General features: G+C 52.7%; 1 protein-coding gene across 1 annotated transcript in view; it reads left to right on the top strand.

Annotated features, from left to right (window-relative positions):
* The window catches only part of iqgap1 (IQ motif containing GTPase activating protein 1), an 83,068-nt gene that overhangs the window by 9,285 nt on the left and 46,442 nt on the right, over positions 1-27,341 (top strand). The window contains exons 5-13 of the mRNA XM_085972434.1: positions 2,504-2,617; positions 3,435-3,613; positions 6,231-6,321; positions 7,710-7,873; positions 8,342-8,429; positions 11,929-12,092; positions 13,563-13,723; positions 14,362-14,486; positions 17,661-17,824. Of these exons, the coding sequence (XP_085828560.1) occupies positions 2,504-2,617; positions 3,435-3,613; positions 6,231-6,321; positions 7,710-7,873; positions 8,342-8,429; positions 11,929-12,092; positions 13,563-13,723; positions 14,362-14,486; positions 17,661-17,824 (1,250 nt within the window). The remainder of the gene's footprint in view (positions 1-2,503; positions 2,618-3,434; positions 3,614-6,230; positions 6,322-7,709; positions 7,874-8,341; positions 8,430-11,928; positions 12,093-13,562; positions 13,724-14,361; positions 14,487-17,660; positions 17,825-27,341) is intronic.

Raw genomic sequence — 27,341 nt, 5'->3', positions numbered from 1 at the left:
GGGCTCCCGGGAGGCGTGTCGCGATGGTTACGCCCTGAAGGTAATGTCCCAGGTGTGGCTTGATGGGGTATTTGGTAACATGAAGGGATCTGTTCAAATCTCTATCACCTGTCGCCCACAAGAAAGTGCGGGCGGGTGGGTATGGAGAGCAGAATCCCCAGCTGTCGGTTGGGGCTCAGTGGGCAGCACTTTTGCCTCTGTCAGAAGGTTGTGGGTTCAAGTCCCACTCCAGAGGATTGAGCCCAAAAATCCAGGCTGACGCTCCAGTGCAGTACTGAGGGAGCACTGCACTGTCGGAGGGGCAGTACTGAGGGAGCGCCGCATTGTCGGAGGTGCAGTACTGAGGGAGCGCTGCACTGTCGGAGGGGCAGTACTGAGGGAGCGCCGCACTGTCGGTGGGGCAGTACTGAGGGAGCGCCGCACTGTCGGAGGGGCAGTACTGAGGGAGCGCCGCATTGTCGGAGGGGCAGTACTGAGGGAGCGCCGCACTGTCGGAGGGGCAGTACTGAGGGAGCGCCGCATTGTCGGAGGGGCAGTACTGAGGGAGCGCCGCACTGTCGGAGGTGCAGTACTGAGGGAGCGCTGCACTGTCTGAGGTGCCGTCTTTCGGATAGTCATTAAACCGAGGCCCCGTCTGTGCACTGTTTTGAAGAAGGAGTTCTCCCTGGTGTCCTGGCCAGTATTTATCCCTCAACCAACATCACTAAAACAGATTATCTGGTCAATTATCTGGGAGCCCCAGCTGATATTTTCTCCCACCCCCCACCGCCATCCTGACTAACTCAACGCAGGACAGGGCCATTAAACACCACCCTACCCATAATGCGGGTGGGAACTCCTTCTGGAAAAGGATACCAGGGATGAGCAGGGAGATGGGACAGCGCTAGTTGAAGAGTTTGCACCGGCATAGGCATGATGGGCTGAATGGCCTCCTTCCATGCTGAAATTTCTGTGGTTCCTGGCCTGTGTCAGGGCGAAGTTCTGAGTGAGCTGATCTCAACGAGTTGGGCATTCAGTTTGGGCTGACAGCCTCTTGTTCTGGGAAGAGGTAAAGCAGCCAGGATTACCGCTCCTGATCGCTGTTCAACGACCCTTTGTTGGAAAGTAAGGGGAGTTTGGGGTTAAGCAGTGGCGGTGGAGGCGGGGGGGAAGAGAACGGGATCTGTCTGGGTCCCAACACCTTCGCTGCGCGGACCCACGGGGCCATTTGGGAGAGGTACTGAAGGGGCGGGCAGCACATGTCGAGCTGTAACCCAGCATGTGTCGGCACCTTCAGGGGAGGAGGCCAGCAAATAAATCAATAATCTGGTTGCTTTTCCGAGCGACAGAAGTCTGCCGGGGCTGTTAGCAAGGCTGCTATCTAATCAGTTATTTCCAGCACACAGCCCTCAGTCGGGTCCCGCTAATGGTTAGCCAGCAAAGGTGCAAAATACAGATAACATTTATCAGACACCAAGTCCGAAGCCGCTTTCAAATCTTGTACCAGAGCCAATCTATCTTGTTGAGCGGTGTACAGAATCGCTGCAGCAAAGCCAAAGGCAACAAGCAACACAATGGAGAGTCGAGAGGTGTCCAGAAACTCGTCGTGACTTTATGTAAATTCATTAAATCATAAATTCATGAGCCTGTGTACAAAACACCCCCTCCCGCCAGCTCCCAGTCTCTGCTCCTACCCTGTGTATTCAGGGAGCTGGGAATATTCCAAACAATCAATTTTGGAAATGAGTGGTTTGAGGAGTGGGTGGATTTGCAATTGTAATTTTCTCCCGAAGGGGGGAAGTCCCTTGTCGTTCTTCCAAAGAGTGAAACCAGGAGCACAATTTATTCCTTGAATCCATTTCTAACGTCGCTGCATCCGACAATCAGGCAGTTCCACCCAAGAATTCCCATTTCCTCAACTTCCCTCCATTTGGATCATGGTGTGAGGGGTGGAGAGTTGGAGAGAGAGGTTGGCGTGGGGGGAGGGGACAGGGTGCAGCAGGGAAAGGGGAAGGCAAGGGTGCTGGAGGGGGGGAGGCGGGTGACGGGGAGTGTGAGGGTGCGGGGGCAGCGAGGGTGGGGGCGCGGGGGCAGGGAGGGTGGGGGCAGGGAAGGAGGGGGAGGGAGGGGGCAAGGGAGGCGGGTGACGGGGAGTGTGAGGGTGTGGGGGCGCGGGGGCAGGGAGGGTGGGGGCAGGGAAGGAGGGGGTGCAGGGAAGGAGGGGGTGCAGGGAAGGAGGGGGTGCAGGGAAGGCGGGGAGGGGGAGGGAGGGGGCAAGGGAGGCGGGTGACGGGGAGTGTGAGGGCACGGGATGTGGTGCGGGGTCAGGGGGACGGTGAGGGGGAGGGCGCGGGGGCAGGGAGGGTGGGGTAGGGGGCAGGGAGGGTGCGTGGCCAAGGAGGGCGGGGGCGGCGAGGGGCCAGGGAGGGCGAGGGTGCGGGGGGCTGGGTGTGCGGGGGAATTTTAACCCACCGCACTGTCAAAACTCAGTCCCTAACTCCTGTTTCTCACCTGTCGGTTGCAGAGGAGGAAATCAACAACATGAAGCGGGAGCTGGAGAAGTACGGGATTCAGATGCCCGCGTTCAGTAAGATCGGGGGGATTCTGGCCAATGAGCTGTCGGTGGATGAGGCTGCCTGTAAGTGATGTCGGGGTTCAGACCCTGTGGGTTGGGGTCTTGTTGTTTGTTCAGTCTTGCTCCGAAAGTGCTTCACGTTCCCAACTGGGACTGCAATGGAGGTTCAACAAATCACGGCAGCGCCCTCCCGCCCCCCCCCGGGCTGGGGAGGGGTTGAAATCGGTCCGAACTATCTCTCCTGATCGCTAACCTTGACTTGGGCTGGGTGATGTGTGTGTTGACTTTGGTCAAGGAGAGGATCGGCGTTAGCTGTGACACGCTCTCTGTCCAGACTCTCGAACGAGTGACCCCTCGGGGAGGCTGCTGTCTGTGGAACTCTACCCAGCGAGAGCCAACAACAACAACTTGCATTTATGTAGCACCTTTAACGTCGTAAAACGTCCCAAGGTGCTTCACCTGAAGCGTAATCAAACAAAATTTGACACCGAGTCACATGAGATATTCGGACAGGTGACCAAAAGCTTGGCCAAAGAGGAAGTTTTTAAGGAGCGTCTTAAAGGAAGAGTGAGGCGGAGAGGTTTAGGGAGGGAATTCCAGAGCTTGGGGCCCAGGCAGCCGAAGGCACGGCCGCCAATGGTAGAGCGATTATAATCGGGGGATGCTCAAGAGGCCAGAATTGGAGGAGTGCAGAGATCTCGGAGGGTTGTCGGGCTGGAGGAGGTTACAGGGATAGGGAGGGGCGAGGCCACGGAGGGATTTGAACACTAGGATTTTAAAACTAAGACAATCCGCGCACAGCGGGAGAGCCAGTTGAGGGTAGACAAAATTCCTTTTTTTAAAAGCGATATTCTGCTAATTGAGGTTTGTCTGCCCTCAGTGCATGCTGCCGTCATTGCCATCAATGATGCCGTGGAGAAGGGCATCCCAGGGGAGACTCTGGCGGCAATGAAGAACCCCAACGCCATGCTGGTGAACTTGGATCCGAGTCAGAGCGTGCTGTATCAGGACACCCTGAGTGCTGCCAAACGCGAGAAGATGGTGAATGCCAGGAATAAGGTGGGCATCAATCGGTGGTGGGGGGTCTGTGAGGACAGTGTACGGTGGGCATCGACCGGGCACGGTGGGGGTGACATACTGTGCGTGATCATAGGAACAGGAGGAGGCCATTGAGTCCCTCGAGCCTGTTCCGCCATACAGTGAGATCATGGATGATCTGCGACCTAACTCCATCTACCTGCCTTTGGCCTATATCCTTTAATACCTTTGGTTAACAAAAATCTATCAATTTCCGATTTAAAATTAACAATTGATCTAGCATCAGTTGCCATGTGCGGAAGAGTGTTCCAACCTTCTACCACCCTTTGTGTGTAGAAGTGTTTCCTAATTTCACTCCTGAAAGGTATGGCTCTATAATTTTTAGACTCTGCCCCCTAGACCTAGTGATCTCTCATGTACTGGATCGTGGGGAGGAGAGACCAATTGCTTTTGCTTCACGCACTCTCAGTGCTAGTGAGCGGAATTATGCGCAGAGCGAAAGGGAAGCTTTATCATTGATTTTTGGGGTCAAGAAGTTTCACACATACTTGTTTGGTCGTAAGTTTACCATAGTTACTGACCATAAGCCGCTGACAGCAATCCTCCATCCACAGTCCCCAGTTCCAACCATAGCTGCAATGCAGAGATGGGCTTTGATTTTTGTCAGCGTACACGTATGGCATTGAGTACAGACGATCAGCTGATCACAGTAATGCTGATGCTATGTCCAGGTTGCCATCCCCATCACAAGTTACACCCAATAAGGAAGAAGTGTTCTGTTTCTCATACAGTGATAAGCTGCCAGTCACAGCTGAAGAGATTGGTAGGGCAACCGAACGTGACCCAATTATGTCAAAGGTGTATGATTACATAGCAAATGGATGGCCAAATCAGGTATCAGAGGAAGATATCCATCCATACTTCATTCGTAGGAATGAATTGTCTGTGGATAAAGATTGTATCACGTAGGGAGCAAGAGTGGATATCCCAAATAGGTTCAGGTCAAAATTGTTAGGAGATCTTCATGACCAGCACCTGGGAATGTGCTTGACCAAGAGCTTTGCACGCAGTTACTTATGGTGGCCAGGTTTAGATAGAGATAGAGTACATAGTCAACCAGTGTACAACATGTCAATCGGTGAGTAAGAAACTACCATCAGTACCATTACAGCCATGGAAATGGCCTCCTAGGGTGTGGCAAAGGTTACATGTAGATTTTGCTGAGCTGGAAGGAAGCAATTGTTCATAGTGATAGATAGTCACTCGAAGTGGGTAGAGGTGTTTCCGATGTGGATAATAACAACAAGCGAAACGCTCGACAATTTGCGAAGACTGTTTTCTTCATACGGCCTCTCAGAAGAAATTGTGTCTGATAATGGGCCACAGTTTTGTTCCGAAGAGTTCACACAGTTCATGAGCAGAAACGGTGTGAAACATACAAAGTTCCACCGTACCACCCTGCTTCAGACGGTGCAGCAGAGCGCACAGTACAAATTGTCAAACGTGCCCTCATCAAGCAAATGTTGGATCCAAATCCAAAGAAACGTCAGTTGTCGTTGGACCACAAACTGGCAAATTGTCTGATTGCCTATCGGAATATTCCTCCTACCACTACTGGTAGAAAACCAGCAGCGTTGCTTCTCAAACGACAGCCACAAACCAGGTTCTTGTTGTTAAAGCCAAACTTGGCACATTCCGTAGAAGAGAAACAATCAAGGCAGAAAGAGAGTCATGATAAAGTTGGATAAGTGTAAAGTTGAACCAGAAGGTTAGAGTGAAGAACTATCACCATAAATGGTTAAAGTGGTTACCAGGAAGAGTAGTGAAGATATGTGGCCCTCGCACATATTTGGTCAAGATGTTTAATCATGAAAAGGTTAGGTTTGTTCACTTTGATCATATCTTACCTTGCAGATGTGGAAGGATTTGAAAGCTGAGATGATTCAATTTATTCTAATGAGTCAGAGAGTCTTGTGACAAGTAGAGTACCAGAAGCAAATCCTACATCAGACGTGCCAGAAACAAGTCCAAGACAAAGTCAGAATTTAAGACTGAGCCCGAGTCAGGCAGACAAACAGTCTGAAAGTGTAGAGAGTCCAAATGTCGATCAAGGTCAGCCCTTGGAGAAAAACTCTCCTCAGGCTCAGCCGAGAATGCGTCCAAGTCCTACAACAAGATCTGAAAGTTCTGTTCAAGAAAGAAGGTATCCTCTTCGAAACAGAAAACTAGTAGTTAAGTTTAATCTGTAAATATGGAAAATAAGTTCATATCTTTTGTTGGTGTTACAGAATTCTGTAGTCGAATTTGAGAAATGTATACCAAGAGTTGTGTATACCATGCAAGTCATGTACACTGATTATTTGCTGTGATTAACTTCTTCAATAAGGAGGGAGAAGTGTAATAGAGCCACCTGGTGGACTACTGATGTATATAATAAAGCCATGTGCAGTACAGTTCTTACCGGAAGCCATGTTGTGCTGTTGTGTATGTACATGTTGTGTCTGAAGATATCACACTCGCGTATAAAGGATGGCCTCTTGCGGCCCGGTACCCGAGTGGGTTGTGAGGCCCAAGACCTCGAGTGAGGGAAAGGAACAGGAGACTGAAATATCTCCTATGATTTTTTTTTTTTTTGCAGGACGTGCCTGGGAGCCCCCAGGACGAGAGAGATGTTTATGAAGAGCTCCTCACACAGGCCGAGATCCAGGGCAATGTCAATAAAGTCAACCGTAAGTTTGATAAGCGTCGCAACCCAACAGAACCCGTTCAGGATGTGAAGCCTTTACCCTGGGTGGGGTGTGGGTATCTGTGGGGGGGGGTGGGGGGTAAGAACAATCATCAGCCAGGGCTGCTGTGTGTGGATCTGTGGCGAGAATGGATGGGGGGTGGGCTGCGATGCACTCACGGTTGAACAGCCTGGGTTCGCATATTGAAGAACAGCCACTTGGATGAGGTAACGGAGTGTGATGGGGGCCCGTGGAACCCCCTGCGCCCCAGCGACAGTGACTGTATGGTTGAGAGGCAGCGCGAGTCTCTCGTTATCTGAGTGACAATTGTTCGCCAAAACCATGGCGGCTGTTCAAAGTGCAGTTGGATCTTACTCGGGTCGCCAACTCCGATTGGATGTATTCCTGGAGGTTTATCACATGACTTGCCTCCAATCGGCCCACCCTCACTCTCCCGCCACTGGTTGTCCAACACGTCCATCCTCGCGGTGCCCCACCCCCACTCTCCCGCCATTGGTTGTCCAACACGTCCATCCTCGCGGTGCCCCACCCCCACTCTCCCGCCATTGGTTGTCCAACAGGTCCATCCTCATGGTGCCCCGCCCCCACTCCCGCCATTGGTCGCCCAACACGTCCATCCTCACGGTGCCCCGCCCCCCCACTCTTACACCATTGGTCGCCCAGCACGTCCATCCTTGCGGTGCCCCGACCCACTCTCCCGCCATTGGTCGCCCAACACGTCCATCCTCGTGGTGCCCCGCCCCCACTGTCCCGCCATTGGTTGTCCAACACGTCCATCCTCGTGGTGCCCCGCTCCCACAGTCCCGCCATTGGTTGTCCAACACGTCTATCCTCACGGTGCCCCGCCCCCATAGTCCCGCCATTGGTTGTCCAACACGTCCATCCTCACGGAGCCCCGCCTAACCACAGCCAATCGGAAAGCCAGTAGACTCTTCATTACCTGATTGGATGACTCTTGATTGTTAAGCTGCCTTTTTCCCATCTCTATTAGTTTTATAACCAGGAAACAAAAGTGTTCAAAGAAAATTTAACAAAAAACTCAATTTGTTTTAATGCCTGTGATGTTTCTCCTGGGTGTTGCTCGAAGCCGTGCCCTGGAGATTAATCTGTAATTCCGGGAGACTCCAGGGCAATCCCGGAGGGTTGGTAATCCCCTAGATGTCTCATGGGGAGAGTTGGGGTATAAAAGGGGACGGCCTGATGGATTATTGCAAACGGTTTCTCACTTTGGGTGAAGAAGTTCTTCTGAACAGCTGTACTAAATTTATTTAAATCAACCTCCTTTTGGTTTTGCTTTGATGAGCCAAGCAGCCCCTTTCTCACCCATGGCGTTACTTGCCCTCTGACCCATGGCCCTGTTGTGATTCCAGTACAGTCCGGCCTGAAGAGTGTGGACGGAGCCCTGGAGCGAGGAGACGGGGCCGCCCTGTACAATGCCCTGAAGTCCCCGGCCTTGGGCCTGCGAGGGTTGGAGCTGGACAACTGCGACTGGTACCTCAAACAGCTCGTCTCCGCCAAACAGCTGAAAGCGCAGGTAGGGAATGAGGAGAATCGGCAGAAGAATGGGGAGATGAGGAAACACATTTTTACAACAGCGAGTTGTTGTGATCTGGAACGCGCTGCCTGAAAGGGCGGTGGGAGCAGATTCAGTAGTAACTTTCACTCGGGGAATTGGATAAATACTTGAAGGGAAAATTTTGCAGGGCTCTGGGGAAAGAGCAGGGGGGAGTGGGACTAATTGGAGAGCTCGTTCAAAGAGCCGGCACAGGCACGATGGGCCGAATATCTTTCTGTGCTGTATTCTCTGATTTTATGAGTCGGGAGGTCACACGTTGCACCTGGAATTATTACATTTGCTAAAACATCTCCGGCAGCATTTAGAGAAAAGGAGAATGAGAATGAATACTGGATTGAAATATATTAACATATTTAAGAGCGATCCACAGACATTACACATTGCTAATCTCTCTCCCTTCAACCCCAATCATCCATTGTTCCCCAGGAGCAAGGCTCAAATGAGCCCCTAACGAAGGAAGAGCTGCAGTTCGAAGTGGAGCAGGCCAACGAAGATTCTCATAGATTCAAGAAAAGTGAGTATCTGTCATCTCACAGGATCAGGAGGAGGTCATTCAGCCCCTCGAGCCTGTTACACAGGATCAGGAGGAGGTCATTCAACCCCTCGAGCCTGTTACACAGGAACAGGAGGAGGTCATTCAGCCCCTCGAGCCTGTTACACAGGAACAGGAGGAGGCCGTTCAGCCCCTCGAGCCTGTTACACAGGAAGAGGAGGAGGCCATTCAACCCCTCGAGCCTGTTACACAGGAACAGGAGGAGGCCGTTCAACCCCTCGAGCCTGTTACACAGGAACAGGAGGAGGTCGTTCAGCCCCTCGAGCCTGTTACACAGGAACAGGAGGAGGCCGTTCAGCCCCTCGAGCCTGTTACACAGGAACAGGAGGAGGCCGTTCAACCCCTCGAGCCTGTTACACAGGAACAGGAGGAGGCCGTTCAGCCCCTCGAGCCTGTTACACAGGAACAGGAGGAGGCCGTTCAGCCCCTCGAGCCTGTTACACAGGAACAGGAGGAGGCCGTTCAGCCCCTCGAGCCTGTTACACAGGAACAGGAGGAGGCCGTTCAGCCCCTCGAGCCTGTTACACAGGAACAGGAGGAGGCCGTTCAACCCCTCGAGCCTGTTACACAGAAACAGGAGGAGGCCGTTCAGCCCCTCGAGCCTGTTACACAGGAACAGGAGGAGACCATTCAGCCCCTCGAGCCTGTTACACAGGAACAGGAGGATGCCATTCAGCCCCTCGAGCCTGTTCCACCATTCAATTAGATCATGGTTGATCTGTACCTCAACCCCATCTTACCCGCCTTTGATCCATATCCCACAATACCCTTACCCATCTTGAAAATTTCAGTTGACCCCCCAGCATCCACAGCTTTTTGTGGGGAGGGAATTCCAGATTTCCACTCCCCTTTGTGTGAAAAAGTGCTTCGTGACATCACCCTTGAACGGCCTGGCTCTAGTTTTAAGGTACTGCCCCCTCCCCCCCCCCGCCCCGCCCAGAGGAAATAGTTTCTCTCTATCTACCCTATCGACTCCTTTCAAACACCTAAATTTGATCACCTCTCAGCCTTCTAAACTGAAGGGAATACCGGCCCAGTCTGGGCAACCTGGCCTCATAATTTAACCCTTTTAGCCCCGGGATCATTCTGGTGAATCTGCGCTGCTCCCCCTCCAAGGCCGATATATCCTCCTGAGGGGCCGGGCCCAGAACTGCTCACAGTTAGCAGGTGGGGTCTAACCAGAGCTCGGTACAGCTGTAACATCACCTCCACCCTTTGTACTCCAGCCCCCCGAGATACAGACCAACATTCCATTCGCCTTTTGGATTGCTTTTTCTACCCGCCCACTGGCTTTTAGTGATTCCTGTACCTGGGCCCCGAAATCTCTCTGCTGCCCCACAGCTCTGAGTCTTTCGTCATTAAGAAAATCTTCTGATTTGTCTTCCTTGAACCCAAAGTGGATGACCTCAAATGTCCCCACATCACCATAGTTTTGCCCAGTCACTTAGTCTATCTGTCCCTTCTGTAACTTCCTTCTCCAATCTGCGCAATTTACTGAGCCTCCTCCGTTAATGTCATCGACAAAGTCGGATATACAACTCTCGCTTCCTTCAACCAGGTCATTGATCTATACAGTGAAAAGCTGAGGCCCCAGAACACACCCCTGGGGAAGCACCACTCGTCACATCCCGCCAATCGGAGAATGTTCCCTTTATCCCGATTCTCAGTATCCACCCTCCCAACCAGTTTTCCACCCATGTCCTCGGGGTTGGCTCCGATTCCGTAGACGCTCATTATACTAATAATCTCTTGAGCGCCCTCGTCAAATGCTTTCTGCAAATCCGTATGGATAACATCCCTGAACACTCCCCCGTGTCAGTGGCCTCAACTGCTGGAGTTGTTAGGCAAATCTAAACAAATATCTCTATTGACTAAATTTGACCGTCCTGATGTCATCAAAGAAAAAAGATCACTGGGCTAGAAATTTATCGCAGGCAGTGGCGGATTGGCCGCCCGTTCCACACAGCAGCTGATACTCGGTTCCGTTCCAGTCACAGCCCAGACCAACCGCTTTCAGCAGAGACGGGCCGTTCACACAGGAGCTTGCAGTGACGCCCCCAACCGCTCGGTGATTAGAGTGCCTCCCCCCCCCCCCCCCTCCTCCGGGTGATTAGTGACCCCCCCCCCCCCAACCCTCTGGTGATTCGGGCGGGCCCCTTGTTGCAGGAGTTCACCGGTGTGTGGATCACCACCTCAATACACGAGCAAAAGGTATTGGTTAACCCAATTACCAAAAGAGCCAGAGGGGAGTTGAGAATTGTTTTTCCGCAGCGAGTTGCTGTGATCTGGAACGCTCTGCCTGAAAGGGCGGTGGAAGCAGATTCAATCGTAACTTTCAAAAGGGAATTGGGTAATTGCTTGAAATAGAAGAATGTGCAAGGCTATGGGGTAAGAGCGGGGGAGTGGGACTAATTGGATACGGGCCCAGGCAGGATGGGCCGAATGGTCTCCCTCTGTGCTGTGTCATTCTATCAATGTACTTGACTTCATTTGTAGGTTGCAGTGTCACTGTGGCTGCCTGCAGGGCAGGAGGGAATAAGCAGGAGAGAGAAAGGAGGAGTTTCTAGTCCATTGGCTCTCAGTAGGATCACTGCATTTATTAGCTAATGAGACATCCTGTGGTGGGAAATGATGATTACATCATCAAGGATGGATTGTTCCGGAAACAATACTAACATGAAAGGAACATGTGTTTATAAAACGCCTTGTAACATCTCAAAAGTGTTTCCAATGCAATGGCAATTTTGCAAACGGCAAGCGGGAGCTTTACTCTGTATCTAACCCGTGCTGTACCTGCCTGGGAGTGTTTGATGGGACAGTGTAGAGGGAGCTTTACTCTGTATCTAACCCGTGCTGTACCTGCCCTGGGAGTGTTTGATGGGACAGTGTAGAGGGAGCTTTACTCTGTATCTAACCCGTGCTGTACCTGCCCTGGGAGTGTTTGATGGGACAGTGTAGAGGGAGCTTTACTCTGTATCTAACCCATGCTGTACCTGCCCTGGGAGTGTTTGATGGGACAGTGTAGAGGGAGCTTTATTCTGTATCTAGCCCCTGCTGTACCTGCCCTGGGAGTGTTTGATGGGACAGTGTAGAGGGAGCTTTACTCTGTATCTAACCCGTGCTGTACCTGCCCTGGGAGTGTTTGCTTCGACAGTGTAGAGGGAGCTTTACTCTGTATCTAACCCGTGCTGTACCTGCCCTGGGAGTGTTTGATGGGACAGTGTAGAGGGAGCTTTACTCTGTATCTAACCCGTGATGTACCTGCCCTGGGAGTGTTTGATGGGGACAGTGTAGAGGGAGCTTTACTCTGTATCTAACCCGTGCTGTACCCGCCCTGGGAGTGTTTGATGGGACAGTGTAGAGTTAATCTTGGTGCGTTTTATTCGGAGAGACTGTGCAAACCATGAAATGACCATATTCGGGCTCCCGAACGAAATCTAATGGCGAGTTCTTGTTTCAGTGCTGGAAGCTGTGTCACGAATCAATGCCGCGGTTCGCAAAGGCGTTGCGGAAGAGACGGTGACGGAGCTGATGAATGGCAACGCCCAGTTACCGGAGGTGCACCCGTTCGCTGCCGAGCTGTACCAGCGGGAGCTCTCCACCCTGCAGCAGCAGAGCCACGAGGTGAGGAGCGGCATCACCCAGCGAGAGGGGCAGGGGCGGCGGGAGTGGGAGGGGAGAGCAGCCCGTCTGACAGTCGGATTCAAAACTGTTTTGTTAAACAGTGAAATCCACTTAACCCTTGGGCTACTGGCAGGTTGAGGGCACCAGGCTTGCTGCACTGACGGGTGTTGTTCATTCCCAGCTCACGTGCTGGGTAATAAGCACTAATGAATATCAGCATCAGATTATTAACCCTCAACTGTCAAACTAAGTGCCTAGGCACAACTTTCTCTGAGCCCTTACTGGTTACAACCTCAAAAAACTCAGTTAGGTTTGTCAAATACGATTTCCTTTTCATAAATCTGTGTCGACCCTGCCCCCTCGTGTTATGATTTTTCTCCGTGTCTTTTTCCCCCTCGTGCTTTCGTTCTTGTCATTTAATTTTCCTCTTTTCACTCTTGTTCTTAAAACTCTAACCCTGCAGGGTCATTCTGGGGCTGGGAACCGGGATGGAGGGATGGGGACAAGGCGAGGCTGTGCTGGTTCCTGTGGGGAGCAGCAGGCCGGGGTGCAACAGTGGAGATGTGAGGATGGATCAACATTCTGTTCGATTCCCCCTCGGTGTTGGGGAATGTTTACACTGAACTTTCCCTCGGGAGATTAAATGCCTGGAGAGTCCGTGATAGGGGAGAGTATACATGGGCTGTGGGAGGAGATTAAATGGGTGGGTAGAGTCCATGATAGGGGAGAGTGTACACTGGCTGTGGGAGGAGATTCAATGGGTGGATGGAGTCCATGATAGGGGAGAGTGTACACGGGCTGTGGGAGGAGATTAAATGGGTGGGTAGAGTCCATGATAGGGGAGAGTGTACATGGGCTGTGGGAGGAGATTAAATGGGTGGGTAGAGTCTGTGATAGGGGAGAGTGTACTTGGGCTGTGGGAGGAGATTAAATGGGTGGGTAGAGTCTGTGATAGGGGAGAGTGTACATGGGCTGTGGGAGGAGATTAAATGGGTGGGTAGAGTCTGTGATAGGGGAGAGTGTACATGGGCTGTGGGAGGAGATTAAATGGGTGGGTAGAGTCAGTGATAGGGGAGAGTGTACATGGGCTGTGGGAGGAGATTAAATGTGTGGGTAGAGTCTGTGATAGGGGAGAGTGTACATGGGCTGTGGGAGGAGATTAAATGGGTGGGTAGAGTCCATGATAGGGGAGAGTGTACACGGGCTGTGGGAGGAGATTAAATGGGTGGGTAGAGTCCGTGATAGGGGAGAGTGTAAATGGGCTGTGGGAGGAGATTAAATGGGTGGGTAGAGTCCGTGATAGGGGAGAGTGTACACGGGCTGTGGGAGGAATAGGTTTGATAGGCAGAACGTTTCATGATTTCTTGGTTTTTAATTGATTATATAATTATTGTGCACTGAAAATAAGATTTATCTTTTTATTCATTGAAATCAAAAGGCACTAACTGTTTTAAACGTCTCCGGGTCTAGGGTAATCTGACACATGCTGAGCTGGCTGTTGCAGTGGAGATGTTGTCCTCTGTGGCGCTGATCAATCGCGCTCTGGATGCCGGTGATGTGAACGAGGTGTGGAGGCAGCTCCGGAACCGGGTGACGGGTCTCACTAACGTGGACGATGGCAACGCACAGAGGTACGAGCCTGAGGCCTACCTCAGCCGAGCAATCAGCGTCGGGTTTACCAGGCCTGCAAGAAGCCAGCAGAACAAAACACAAGGCAAAAACGGTGTCCGCAGAATCACCGGTTAAACCTCCTTATTCACCTTTATTAACTCTTAAACTGCTTCCCACCCTCTGGTCCTTCCGAACCATTGTTACTTCCGGTTCGGCTCTCCCTGTGAGTGCCCTTTGTAAACACAGGAACAGGAGGAGGCCATTCAGCCCCTCGAGCCTGTGCCGCCATTCAGTTAGATCACGGCTGATCTGCGACGTAACTCCATCCACCCGCCTCGGTTCCGTAACCCTCAACACCCTCGCCCAACAAAAATCTTTCAATCTCAGTTTTGAAATTTTCAATTGACCCCCGGCCTCAACAGCTTTGTGGTGGAGAGAGTTCCAGATTTCCACTCCCCTTTGTGTGAGGAAGTGCTTCCTGACATCACCCCTGAACGGCCTGGCTCTGATTTTAAGGTTATGCCCCCTTGTTCTGAATTCCCCCACCAGAGAAAATAGACTCTCTCTCTACTCTATTGAATTTTTTAATCATCTTAAACACCTCGATTAGATCATCCTTTAATTTTCTGTATTAACGTGTTGCTTTTTGGTGTGGTAGGTACGTGGATGAGCTGATGAAACTGAAAGCCAAGGCTCAAGCAGAAGGCAATGAGTTTCTCACCTGGAACGACATCCAGGGATCTGTCGACCGGGTCAATGTGGTGGTTCAAGAGGACCATGACAGTAAGTCAACGGTGGAAACGGGGCCAAGCTTGTTTTTTTTTTTTTACAGTTCAAGATATCTTCAGTGAATTTTCTGCTCAGTCGGGAGAAATGACTGATCTTCTAGGCCAAGATGCGGGAGAGTTTTAGGTGCAGAATGAAGCTTCCTCTACTTTGACCCTCATGAGGTCCGCTATCCCAGGCTCGGCGAATTCCCTCTTCACACAAACTATTCCTTGCAGAAACTCCAGAGCATTCACTGTAGCAAAATATCCCAGGGTGCTGGACATTTCGGTCTCAATCCCAACCAGGAGTAGGAGGGAGGTTCAGGATGCTAAGGGTACTGATAATGACTTGAAAGAGAGGTTTTGAAGATGGGAAGAGGTGTAACAAGGGGAGAGGGGTGTAGGGAGAGAGAAGTGTCAGCCGTGGCTCAGTGGGCAGCACTCTCGCCTCGGAGTCAGAAGGTTGTGGGTTCGACTCCCACTCCAGAGTCTTGAGCACAGAAATCCAGGCTGACACTCCCAGTGCAGTGCTGAGGGAGTGCTGCACTGTCGGAGGTGCCGTCTTTCGGTTGAGACTTTAAACCAAGGCCCCGTCTGCCCTCTCGGGTGGATGTAAAAGATTCCGCGGCACTATTTTGAAGAAGAGCAGGGGAGTTCTCCCTGGGGCCAATATTTATCCCTCAATCAACATCACTAAGAACAGATTATCTGATCATTATCACATTGCTGTTTGTGGGAGCTTGCTGTGCGCAAATTGGTTGCCGTGTTTCCCACATTACAACAGTGACCACACTTCAAAAATTACTTCCTTGGCTGTAAAGCGCTTTGGGACGTCCTGAGTTCGTGAAAGGCGCTATAGAAATGCAAGCCTTTTTGAAGAAGATATCAGGAATTCTCAAGTTACCTTTTATTGGTTTGACCCCTTATGCTACATTCTCAGTTTAGTCTGATGTAATACTCCTGAGTTTACCCTTTCTCTACCTTACTGTACTTCTGTAAGACCATATCTCCGATGCCTCCTTTCTCGGTGTTATATAATTGCGCACAAGCTGCGAGGGTGTGTCTTAGGAATGTTCGAGCTGTCAATGTTCTATGAACCAGTGAAAACTCTCTCTTCACTGAGGTAATCCCTGAAGTATTTTGATTTTTTTCTTTACAATTGTCTCCCCTGTCGCTGGGGTCCAGTCCAAGGGTTAGCTGCCCTCGCCACCTCGCTCTCATCTCGACACTGAGTGTTGGAGAATTGCAATCCCCACCTGATGCTCACACACCTGCCCTCCCGACATGCTGATCAGGACCCCTGACTCGTCTCCCCCCCACCCCCCCCCAGGGCACTGAGGCTAATTGTAGTGCCACCTACTGCTGGGAAGAGCTAACTGGGCTCACGATGGGCGATCCGGTTACCCACAAAGTAGAGCCGCCAACCAGCTTTTCAACCAGGTTAGTATCACTAGGTGAGAACTTCACCAAACATGTTTAGTGGCCTCCTGTCATCAGGGGACGTGATAGAACTGTGTCCTGGTCACACACCTTGGCTAATGATTCACCAACTCACTCATCCAGTCAGCCTCTCCCAGCTCTGCACACCTACAGTCGCCCATTGTTCTGGGTTCTGCCCTTAACTCGTGGCCTTAGAAGCTGAGCTTCCCTGAACTGATTAGCCACGTTTACTTTTGAACTCACTGACTGTTGCTGGGGTGCAGCTCCGTGGGCACTGGCAACCCTCCAGTGCTTTGGCCAAGCGCTGTTCTTTGAGTGAGTGTCTGTGTGTGTGAGTGTTTGTGTGTGAGGAGTGGTGTGAGTGTGTCAGCCAGTCAGTAGGCTACCTGACCATGGGGTGCGTCACAACCCAGCCCCACACCCCCTGTACGCACACAAGCGCACTCACTCTCTCTGTCTCTGTCTCTCTCTCCCTTCTCACACACACAAGGTAGACATGTCTCCAGGACCTGCTGCTTTCCACCCCAGGGTATCAAAAGAAACAGATGGGGAAATTGCAGATGCATTCGTTCTAATTTTCCAAAGCTCTAAGTTTGGGAATTGTGCCCTTGGTAAATTGCAAATGTCAGTCCGTTATTTAAGACAGGAGGGAGAGATAAACCAGGAAACGACAGACCTGTCAGCTTGACATCAGTTATGGGGAATCTTCTTATCATAGACAGGGTGACTGAGCGTTTGAACCAGTACAGGCTGCTCAGAGAGAGTCGGCGTGGATTTGCCGACGGTAGGCCGTGTCTGACCAATCCAGCTGATTAGTTTGAGGAGGTCACCAGCACGCTGGATGGGGGAATGCCTGCCGAGGTTGCCTGTGTGAGCTTCCAGAAGGCATTCGATAGGGTTCCGCGCACGAGATTGGGAGCGTTTGCACCCAGCGAGGCTGTGACCGGAGCTGATCCCAACACGGCCGCAGGGAAGTGGTCAGTCACAGCCACTGGCTCTTACTGGGGTTAAGAGGGAATTCTGACCAGCAACCTCACTCAAATACAAAGTAGATCGATTTCTTGCAGAAAATAACAGTTTTGTGATCCAGTGCCTGAGTAATTTGAGACATGACGTGTGGGGAGTGCAGCGTCGCTCGGGAGGAACAGGTGACTTTGGATGTCTGGTTCCCAAAGCTCTCCACCACTGGGGGTTTTCCTCGCCTCGTGTCTGGGTCTGTTGTAGACACACTGATAGAGATTGATCGCTGTGATTGGCCAACAACTCCATTATCTCCATCATGCTACTACCAGGATGGAAGAAGGCAAACTAGATGGAACCTGGTCTTTGTTTGTCCAGCGATTCCTATGTTCCAAAGCGTCTACCCGTCATGTGTGAACCTGGACAGTGAGGATCAGCGGGATATTCAACAACAGAGGCATCACAGCCAAGGCTCGACCCCATCCTCGCCCGACGTCCATACACCCGTCATGGCTGGGACATGATCAGGAGTTGGAACCTGGCTGGTTGTTTACCTCTCCCTCCCACCACCGCCACCCCCCCCCCCCCCCCCCACCCAGGGGCACTGAGGCAAACTGCAGCCCCAGCTGAGATCAGCTATCTCTGCACGGCCCAAGTCATGGGACTCACGGCCTCGCCGGATCTGTGGCGGGTGGTTTAATCCCCGGGCAGCTCGCTGGGGTTGTTTTCTTGTCTCTCTCTCTCTCTCAAGGTCCTGTCTGGGATTAAAGCGGTCTCTGCTCTTTTCCAGGGATCAAGGCGATTGGTCTGATTAACGAGGCGGTGGATGAAGGGGATTCTCAGAAGACTCTGAAAGCTCTGCTCCTGTCCAGCGCCAAACTGTCCGACGTCTCGTCCCCAGTGGCTGAACATTACCAGGAGACGCTCATCAGGGCCAAGAGAGAGAAAGCTCAGGTAGGGGAGCTCATGATATTACAGCAATAATTCACAGCGCAGAAAGTCGTCCCGAGAGTCCAGGCTGCCTTTGGATCCAACGGGCAGTGTCTAACGCACACACGTAGGATACAGGACTCGAAGACCCCAACAGCCCACCCGTGCCTGGGAAATCCCCTATTCCCCATCCCACTCCACCCCTTGTAAACCCCCCTGTCCCTCCCTTGTCGTCGTCTCCTGTCCCCACGCTCCCCCCTCCCCTCTCAAATTCACCCACCCCGTGCCCCCTCTCCCTGCATGGGCAGTGAGTGTATGGATGCTGAGGGAGGACAAGTCTAGGCTCGACTGCGAGTCCACCCATGGTTGAATATGCTGCTAGCACTCGCTGCCTAGGTTGATTTGGCTGAGTGTGTGTGTCTGTGTCTGTGCATGGAATCAGACTCCAGGAAGGAGAGTAAATGAGAAAACAATAACTGGTTGCAAAGGAATTAGAGGCGGAGTTGCAGCTTCGAAGGGTTAAGGTGAATATTGTTGTATTTGTGCACTCGGACTGCCTGTGCCCTCAGCGGGCAGGGTCTGTTTCTGGGTCGGCAGCGATTCAAATAACCTTGATGTTTGTCCATGGCAATTCCCCACAGGGCTGTCCTTGGCGGGGAGAGACCGTTTTCGTGCCAGTGAAACTAGCTGGTTGTGGAGCGTAAAGATTTGGGAATTAAGTCTCTGTTATTGGCCCAGCTTGTGAGTTTTAGAGAGAGAGGGAGAATCTAAAACTTCCATTTATGGCCCTGCCTCGGGCAGACGATGGAGCAGCGAGAACAGGTTCCTGATCTTCTCACGGGAGATTAAGCTGCAAAATGAATGTGAAAGTTGGAATGTTTCTGATTTGGCTTCCAGCTGAATTATTTCTGCATTTCTTTTACTTTCACAACACTCTGTGTCAGCTAGGCTCAATGAGTGGCAATCTCGCCTCATGAGGAGGTCGCGGCTTCGAGCCCCGCTCCAGGATTTCGGTTTGTAATCCAGGCTGACACGCCAGCATTTCCCCACAGTTCCGGTGGGTGTTGGAGAGCCCACGGCTACTATTGGAAGAGAAGGAGGGACTTCTCCTGGTGTCTGGCCCAACATACCTCCCTCAAACGACACCAGCACCGCCAGAAAACAGCTTCACGGGTCGTTCAACGCCCTGCTGATGGTGGGATCTTGCTGTGCACAAAGTGGTTGTTGCATCGACCTGTTTGAGGGGGGGCCACTGCAGCCCGAAGTATTTCTCTGGGAGATGTGACAAGGCGCCAGTTATGGAAATGCAAGTCTCCTTTGATCTGCCCTCGAGTGCTGTCCTCCTGCACGGGATTCGCTGATGGGAAGGGCGGGCGGGTGATTATAACCTTCCTCCAGTCCTCTGGGAACAGATTCCCCAACGAGGAGTGAGGAGTGAATACTGGGACTGCAGTGAACAGCCCAGTCAGTCAGAGCACCCCGCCTCCGGAGAGAGAGGGCCCCCCCGTCACAAGCCAAGCTCCTTGGGGACGTTAAAGGCACTATATAAATGCAAGTTATTGGTGTTGTCGGCCCAACTCCAACTTTACCCATCAGGCCAAGCCTCACTCGCTTCTCTTCCGCCTCGGGTACTGTGTCGCAACAAAAATCACCGGATGACCGTCCGGCGACATTGAAGAGAGGAATTGTTTGAGTCCAGAGGTTGTTGCCCTTTGGCCACTTCTCCTTGGCCCTGTGATGCTGGTTTCCTCCTTCCCTTCCCCGCCACAGGAAGTGGGCAGTCCGCGCACTTCCTCCTTTCTGCAACACCTCTGATTGACTTTGGAGAACTTGCCGGGCAACAGTCCAGGTCACAGGGTCGGCGCCTGAAGATCTCGACTTTGGTGAGGTGTTTCCCCCGTTTGCCCTCATATTTTTAACCCTTATTTTTTTAGGCTCAAGGCCTCTGGGGCTACTGGGTGCGGCCTACTCGCAGGCTCCCCTGTAGGCAGGTGCCATGGATGCCCCAGGTCTGACTCGGTTCCCCCTCCCTCCCCCCCAGATCCCCCTCCCTTTCCCCATTCTCCACAGCCGTCGGCCTCGCCCAAGGCCTCTCCACTCAGAGAACCGCTTCAGGCGAAGATGCAGAAAGGAGGAACTTGCATTTCTTCAGAACCTTTCATGACCTCAGGATGTCCCAAAGCACTTTTGAAGTGTGGTCACTGTTGTAATGTAGGAAACGCGGCAGTGTGCGCCCACCCCCCTGAGTGCCAGTGGAGTCTCCGCACCATGACGTGAGGGCCTGATTCACCTTCGCTCTCGGAGACACAGTAACCCCTGCCTTGCACACCGCTTCTCCTTCCTGCAATGTTCCAATCAAGGCTCGCTGCTAACCGGGAGGGCCCAGCCCTGGTCTGGGCTCGGTGAGCTGATCATAAACGGGGCAGCTGTAACGGAGTTCAGCGCCTTTGGGCAAGGGAGGGGAAATCAGCTTGGGTTCCCATTCCTGTGCGAGTGACCAAACGTCAGGTGTGGATAGAACTGGGCTCGGCTGTGAGGCTTCCTGCAGTCAAATATCCTGTTCACACTCAGCATCTCGGCCGATGCATCAAGAATGGGCACCGGGGGGAGACACGGAATGACGAGGGGAGCGGCGGGGGGGGAGGCGGGGAGCGGCGGGGGGGGAGGCGGGGAGCGGCGGGGGGGAGACGGGGAGAGGCGAGGCGGGGAGTGGCCAGGAGTATGAGCACCTTGGGGGCGAGGGGGAATCGGGAAGTTAAGGTGACCGTGCTTCAATATTTTCATTTATTTTAATCTCTGGTGAGGATATTAATTTGAGGTGAGACTGTTTCAAACTCCAGGATTGCCCAAAATCCCAGCCTGACCCCACCCTGTCTCCAGGCTGATTGAATCATTGCCATGTGTGTGGGACGAGTTGCCGGGGAAACTCGGCTCCCCCAGCTTTGCGCCTTGTATGATCCCCCCCCGCCCCACAGTCCCACAATCACTCTCCGCCTCGAGGTTCAGCATCAACTGGAGGAAGGAATGTTTCCTGGAATCAGGAATCACTCCCAGCAAATCCCAACCTGGTGTCTCTGATCCTCAGACCTGGGGAGGGTGAATGTTTAAAAACACACATGATAGAAACTCTGTAATTTATCCTTGTTCTCACAAACATTCATTTACAAGGTGAAGATCCAAACAGACATTTAGGAACGTCAGTGGCTCTCCGCCGGCGCTGGGACCCGTCCTTGGATCCTGTTTCAAGACCGGTTCCTGCGTCTTTACGGATTAATGAGTGTTTTATTTTCCGTCTTCCTGTTTGGGGTGTGTGAGCCAGGAGGCTGCAGGTGAGAGTGTCAGTGTCTCAGAGCTCGAAACAATCGCTGCTCACGGCCCAGCCCAGCCTCTCTGTCGGCCTCGCTCAATCGAGTGCACACACAGAACATCTTCAGCACAGCGATCTGTGGCAATGATTCAACTCCCAGACCTGACTGGCCTGTCCAATCCAGCAACGTCACTTGTTCCTGCGCTCTCTCTCTCTCTCTCTCTCTCCCTCCCCCTCCCTCCCTGCATCCTTTGTCTCTCTCCCTCTCCCTCTCCCTCTCTCTCCCTCTCTCTCTCTCTCTCTCTCTCTCTCTCTCTCTCTCTCTCACTCACTCACTCACTCACTCCCTCCCTCCCCTTCCATTTCCTCTCTCCCCTCCCCTCCCCTCTCTCCCCTCCCCCCTCTCCTCTCTCCCCTCCCCTCTCTCCCCTCCCCTCTCTCCCCTCCCCTCTCTCCCCTCCCCTCTCCCCTCTCTCCCCTCCCCCCTCCCCCCTCTCCCCTCTCCCCTCTCCCCTCCTCTCTCCCCCCTCTCCCTCCTCTCTCTCCCCTCCCCTCTCTCCCCTCCCTTCCTCCCCTTTGGGACTCAATCTCTGTTGTCAAGGGAGGGGTCTGTTTAGAGTTGAGATGGAAATCAGCCATGATCTAATTGATCAGACCGGTCTGTTCTAGTTCCAGGTGACGGTTTAACCTGTTAATGATTCCTGTGTGTCTCTTTCTTGTGCAAGTCCCAGAAACCCAACACCCAAACTAAACATCTGCCAGAGACTGGTGGGAGGGGAGGGAGGGAGAGAGAGACACCTGGCAGAATAAAATATTCCCACAAGACTGCAGAAACTTTGCATTAAACCTCCCCCATAACTCAGTGGCTGCATTCGGGCATGGGACTGACCCTCACCGATCTCGGAGCCCCATGGTCTGATCTCTAGTTGATCTAAGTTGGGGCAGAGCACGGAGGAGTGGGAGAGTTGCCCTTGGAATAGCAAACGATCAAATCATCCAGGGTTCCTGCCCCTCATCGCTATCCAGTGACCCCTAGTGTATGTGTGCGTGTCTGTGAGCGATAGAGGATTAGCTGTGATGCCCTCCACAGTCAAATAGTAACAACAACTTGTATTTATAAAAGAAAATAAAGACTTGCATTTCTATAGCGCCTTTCACAACCACCGGACGTCCCAAAGTGCTTTACCGCCTGAAGTATTTCTTGAAGTGTAGTCACTGTTCTAATGTAGGAAACGCAGCAGCCAATTTGTGCACAGCAAGCTCCCCCAAACAGCAATGTGATAATGACCAGATCATCGGTTTTTTAGTGATGTTGATTGAGGGATAAATATTGGCCCAGGACACCGGGGAGAACTACCCTGCTCCTCTTCCAACAGTGCTGTGGGATCTTTTCCGTCCACCTGAGAGAGCAGACGGGGCCTCGGTTTAACGTCTCATCCGAAAGGTGGCCCCTCTGACAGTGCGGCCCTCCCTCAGTTCTGCCCCTCTGACAGTGCGGCGCTCCCTCAGTACTGCCCCTCCGACAGTGCGGCGCTCCCTCAGTACTGCCCCTCCGACAGTGCGGCGCTCCCTCAGTGCTGCCCCTCCGACAGTGTGGCGCGCTCTCAGTACTGCCCCTCCGACAGTGCGGCACTCCCTCAGTACTGCCCCTCCGACAGTGCGGCGCTCCCTCAGTACTGCCCCTCCGACAGTGTGGCGCTCCCTCAGTACTGCCCCTCTGACAGTGCGGCGCTCCCTCAGTACTGCCCCTCCGACAGTGTGGCGCTCCCTCAGTACTGCCCCTCCGACAGTGCGGCACTCCCTCAGTACCACACTGGAGCGTCAGCCTAGATTTTGTGCTCAAGTTTCTGCAGTGGGACTTGAACCCACGACCTTCTGAGGCGAGAGTCAAGGTTGGCTCAGGAGGTTGATGATCTCAGTTGCTCAGCTTCGACGGGCTGCTGCGCCTCTGTTGTGTCAAGTTGCCATGGTGATTGAAGTAGGCCTAAATCCAACCCTCGGTGTGGTGGTGGGGGGTTACTGCTCCTTTTATGTGCTGCAGTTTGGTTGTGAGGGAGGTGTTTTGCATAAAGCGTGGTGTTTGTTGCTGTGACCTCTCCTTGTACAGGCAGGATCTCGCTGGTTGTGCCCGGTCATGTTTGGTTGATCATTAAGGAGCCTTTAACTGGCGAGGTGCTGTGGATTTAAATAGACTCAGTGGGTTCGCCTCAGCCGTGCTGCCCCCTGACAATCGAAGCCAGTCACCGCCTTCAGGTCACTGCCTGCTGTTCCTGGGCTTGCTGCCTGTATCTGGGGACTGGGTCCCACGGGTGCCAGGTGGTCTCTCCGTCTCATCGGCCACTTCTCCGCGTACAGTGGAGCCTCAGGCCCAGCTGTAAAATACAATCCACGTTCTCATTAATTCCCAGACATCTCAGCAACGACCGCTTGTATTTATACAGCGCCTTTAATGTAGTAAAACCTCCCAAGGCGTTTCACAGGAGCGATTATCAAACAAAATTTGACACCGAGACACACGAGGAGATATTAGGACAGGTCACCGCGCGTCAATTACAAGAGAAATGCAGGGAACAGCACCAACCGCTGTACATGGCCTTCTTTGATCTCACAAAGGCCTTCGACACTGTCAGCCGTGAGGGATTATGGAGTGTCCTCCTCAAATTCAGCTGCCCTCAAAAGTTGGCCACCATCCTCCGCCTGCTTCACGACGACATGCAAGCCGTGATCCTGCCCAACGGTTCCACCACAGACCCAATTTACGTACGGACCGGGGTCAAGCAAGGCTGTCATTGCACCAACGCTATTTTCGATCTTTCTTGCTGCAATGCTCCATCTCACCCTCAGTAAGCTCCCCGCTGGAGTGGAGCTAATTTACAGAAAAATCGGGAAACTGTTCAACCTCCGTCGCCTCCAGTCCAGATCCAAGATCGTCCCATCCTCTGTCGTCGAATTACAGTACACAGACGACACTTGCGTCTGCGCTCACTCAGAGATCGAACTCCAAACCATTCGTCAACACCTTCACCAAAGCGTACGAGAGCATGGGCCTTACACTAAACATCCGTAAGACAAAGGTCCTCTACCAACCTGCCCCCGCCACACAGTACTGCCCCCCAATTATCAAAATCCACGACAAGGCCTTGGACAACGTGGACCACTTTCCATACCTCGGGAGCCTACCGTCAACAAGGGCAGACGTCGATGACGAAGTCCAACACCGCCTTCAATGTGCCAGTGCAGCCTTCGGTCGCCTGAGGAAGAGAGTGTTTGAAGACCAGGACCTCAAACCCAGCACCGAGCTCATGGTCTACAGAGCAGCAGTGATACCCGCCCTGCTGTATGCCTCAGAGACATGGACCATGTACAGCAGGCACCTCAAAGCACTGGAGAGGTACCACCAACGCTGCCTCCGCAAGATCCTGCAAATCCATTGGCAGGATAGGCGCACCAACGTCAGTGTTCTCGTTCAGGTCAACATCCCCAGCATCAAAGCTTTGACCACGCTCGGTCAGCTCCGATGGACGGGTCACATCGTCCACATGCCCGATAAGAGACTCCCAAAACAAGCGCTCTACTCGGAGCTCCGACACGGCAAGAGAGCCCCAGATGGGCAGAGGAAGCGCTTCAAGGACACCCTCAAAGCCTCCTTGAAAAAGTGTAACATCCCCACCGACACCTGGGAATCCCGGGCCCAAGACCGCACAAAGTGGAGGAGAAGCATCCGGGAAGGCGCCGAACACCTGGAGTCTCTTCGCCGGGAGCAAGCGGAAGCCAACCCAAGCTCTCCACCCACCCACCCCTTCAACCACCGTCTGCCCCACCTGTGACAGAGACTGTAGGTCCCGCATTGGACTCATCAGTCACCTGAGAACTCATTTTTAGTGTGGAAGCAAATCATCCTCGGTTCCGAGGGACTGCCTAAGAATAAGATTAAGACAGGTGACCAAAAGCTTGGTCATAAATGATAGGTTTTACAGAGCGTCTTAAAGGAGGAGAGAGAGGCGGAGAGGTTTAGGGAGGGAATTCCAGAGCTTAGGGCCCAGGCAGCTGAAGGCACGGCCGCCAATGATGGAGCGATGGAAATCGAGGATGCTCGAGACCAGAATTGGAGGGTTGTAGGGGCTGGAGGAAGTTACAGCGATAGGGAGGGGCACAGAGTGTCAGGCAGCAGGTGGGGGCAGACTGGCTCCTCGTTCTGTGCACAAATTGGTTGCCGCGTTTCCGACATTACAACAGTGACTATGCTTCTGTGGTACTTCAGCGCTTTGGGACGTCCTGAGGTTGTGAAAGGTGCTATAGAAATGCAAGTTCTTTCTGTGTGTGGGTGATTACTGGGTAAGGACAAGATTGTATTCTCTGCGATGCCGCCCACAGTTGGATAGCCTGCCGATACTCTCCGTCACAGCGCGCACTTAAATAGGGGCCACTTGGAGTGAGGCTGGCGGGGCCCAATCTCCAGTCTCCTTTCACTCCTCTGATGCTGGAGTTCATTGTCTCTGCCCTGCCTGCAGGGTAAGAATATCTCCCTTGTGTTTCACTGACCAGAACTGGACACAGTGCTCAAGGTGGGTCTGACCAGAACTGGACACTGTGCTCAAGGTGGGTCTGACCAGAACTGGACACCGTGATAAGGTGTTGTGCCCAGAGCCCTGCAACACACCTTAGTAAAATACTAGAAGTAGCCATTGGTTTCTGAGTTGTGTGAAAATGTTTTATCACTGAAAACAAAATCACTGTAAAACCCAGCTGGCCTGAACAGTGGCGCAGCAGTGAGGTAGAGATTGGGTTACAGGCCTGGAATGGGCAAAGCCCCTTTGAACACACCTCTCTTGTGAGACTCGCTCCTCGTTGTGAGAGGAATGTCTGTTTCTGGTGCTCCGAGTGTACAAAGGAGCCTGTGTCTCTGAGCGGGTGATCACATATGGCAAGGAGCGGTCAGTATGGTGCCAGAGACCAGGGGCCATCACTGAGGGGGGTCTCTGTCCCTCTGAGAGTGGGGTCCGGGCTCCCCCTGGTGGTGTTAACCTTTCACTTTTTAAATGGTTCATTCCTGGGATGTGGGCGTCACTGGCAAGGCCGGCATTTATTGCCCATCCCTAATCGTCCTTGCGAAGCTGGTGGTGATCCGCCTTCTTGAACCGCTGCAGTCCGTGTGGTGAAGGTGCTCCCACAGTGCTGTTAGGGAGGGAGTTCCAGGATTTTGACCCAGCGACGATGAAGGATTGGCCGATATTCTTCTAAGTCAGGATGGTGTGTGACTTGGAGGTGGAACTTGGAGGTGGTGGTGTTCCCATACGCCTGCTGCCCTTGTCCTTCTAGGTGGAAGAGGTCGCGGGTTTGGGAGGTGCTGCCGAAGAAGCCTTGGCGAGTTGCTGCAGTGCATCTTGTAGATGGTCCACACTGCAGTCACGGTGCGCCGGTGGTGGAGGGAGTGAATGTTTAAGGTGGTGGATGGGGTGCCGATCAAGCGGGCTGCTTTGTCCTGGATGGTGTCGAGCTTGTTGAGTGTTGTTGGAGCTGCACTCATCCAGGCAAGTGGAGAGTATTCCATCGCACTCTTAGAACCTTACAGCACAGGAGGAGGCCATTGGGCAGGGCTACGCCTGTGCCGGCTCTGTCCAGTTTATTCCCACGGCCCTGCTTTTTCTCCAAAATCCTGCAAATGTCCAATTCCCTTTTGGAAGTTCCTGTGGAATCTGCTTCCACCACCCTTTCAGGCAGTGCGTTCCAGATCAGAACAGCCCTCTGTGAAAATATATCTCCCCATTTCCCCTCTGGTGCTTTGTCCAAATATTTTAAATTCAGCAGCACGCTGGCTGGGGCTATTTCCTCCACCAATCAGAAGCTCCTCTTGACCCGAGGCCAGTGCTGTCCAATGGGAATCACTGACTAGCCACAGCTGTGGTGACGGTGACACTGTTTTAACTTCATGCACTAACTTGAATAGAAAACGCCTTGCGCTCAATATTGTGTATATCACAGAATCACAGAAACCCCACAGTGCAGATAGAGGCCATTTCGGCCCATCGATCCTGCACCGACACATATCCCACCCTATCCCCGTAACCCCACGTATTTAATCCCCCTAACACTAAGGTTCAATTTATCATAGCCAATCAACCTAACCCGCACATCTTTTGGACTGTGGGAGGAAACCGGAGCACCCGGAGGAAACCCACGCAAACACGGGGAGAATGTCTGTGTGGCGTTTGCACAGTCACCCGAGCCGGATTC

This window comes from Somniosus microcephalus, chromosome 32 (assembly GCF_052327205.1).
Source record: "Somniosus microcephalus isolate GS21.2 chromosome 32, FLI_Smic_1.0, whole genome shotgun sequence".
NCBI lineage: Eukaryota > Metazoa > Chordata > Chondrichthyes > Squaliformes > Somniosidae > Somniosus > Somniosus microcephalus.
The sequence above is the reverse complement of the archived record's forward strand: the minus strand, read 5'-3'. Positions and strand labels throughout refer to the sequence as shown.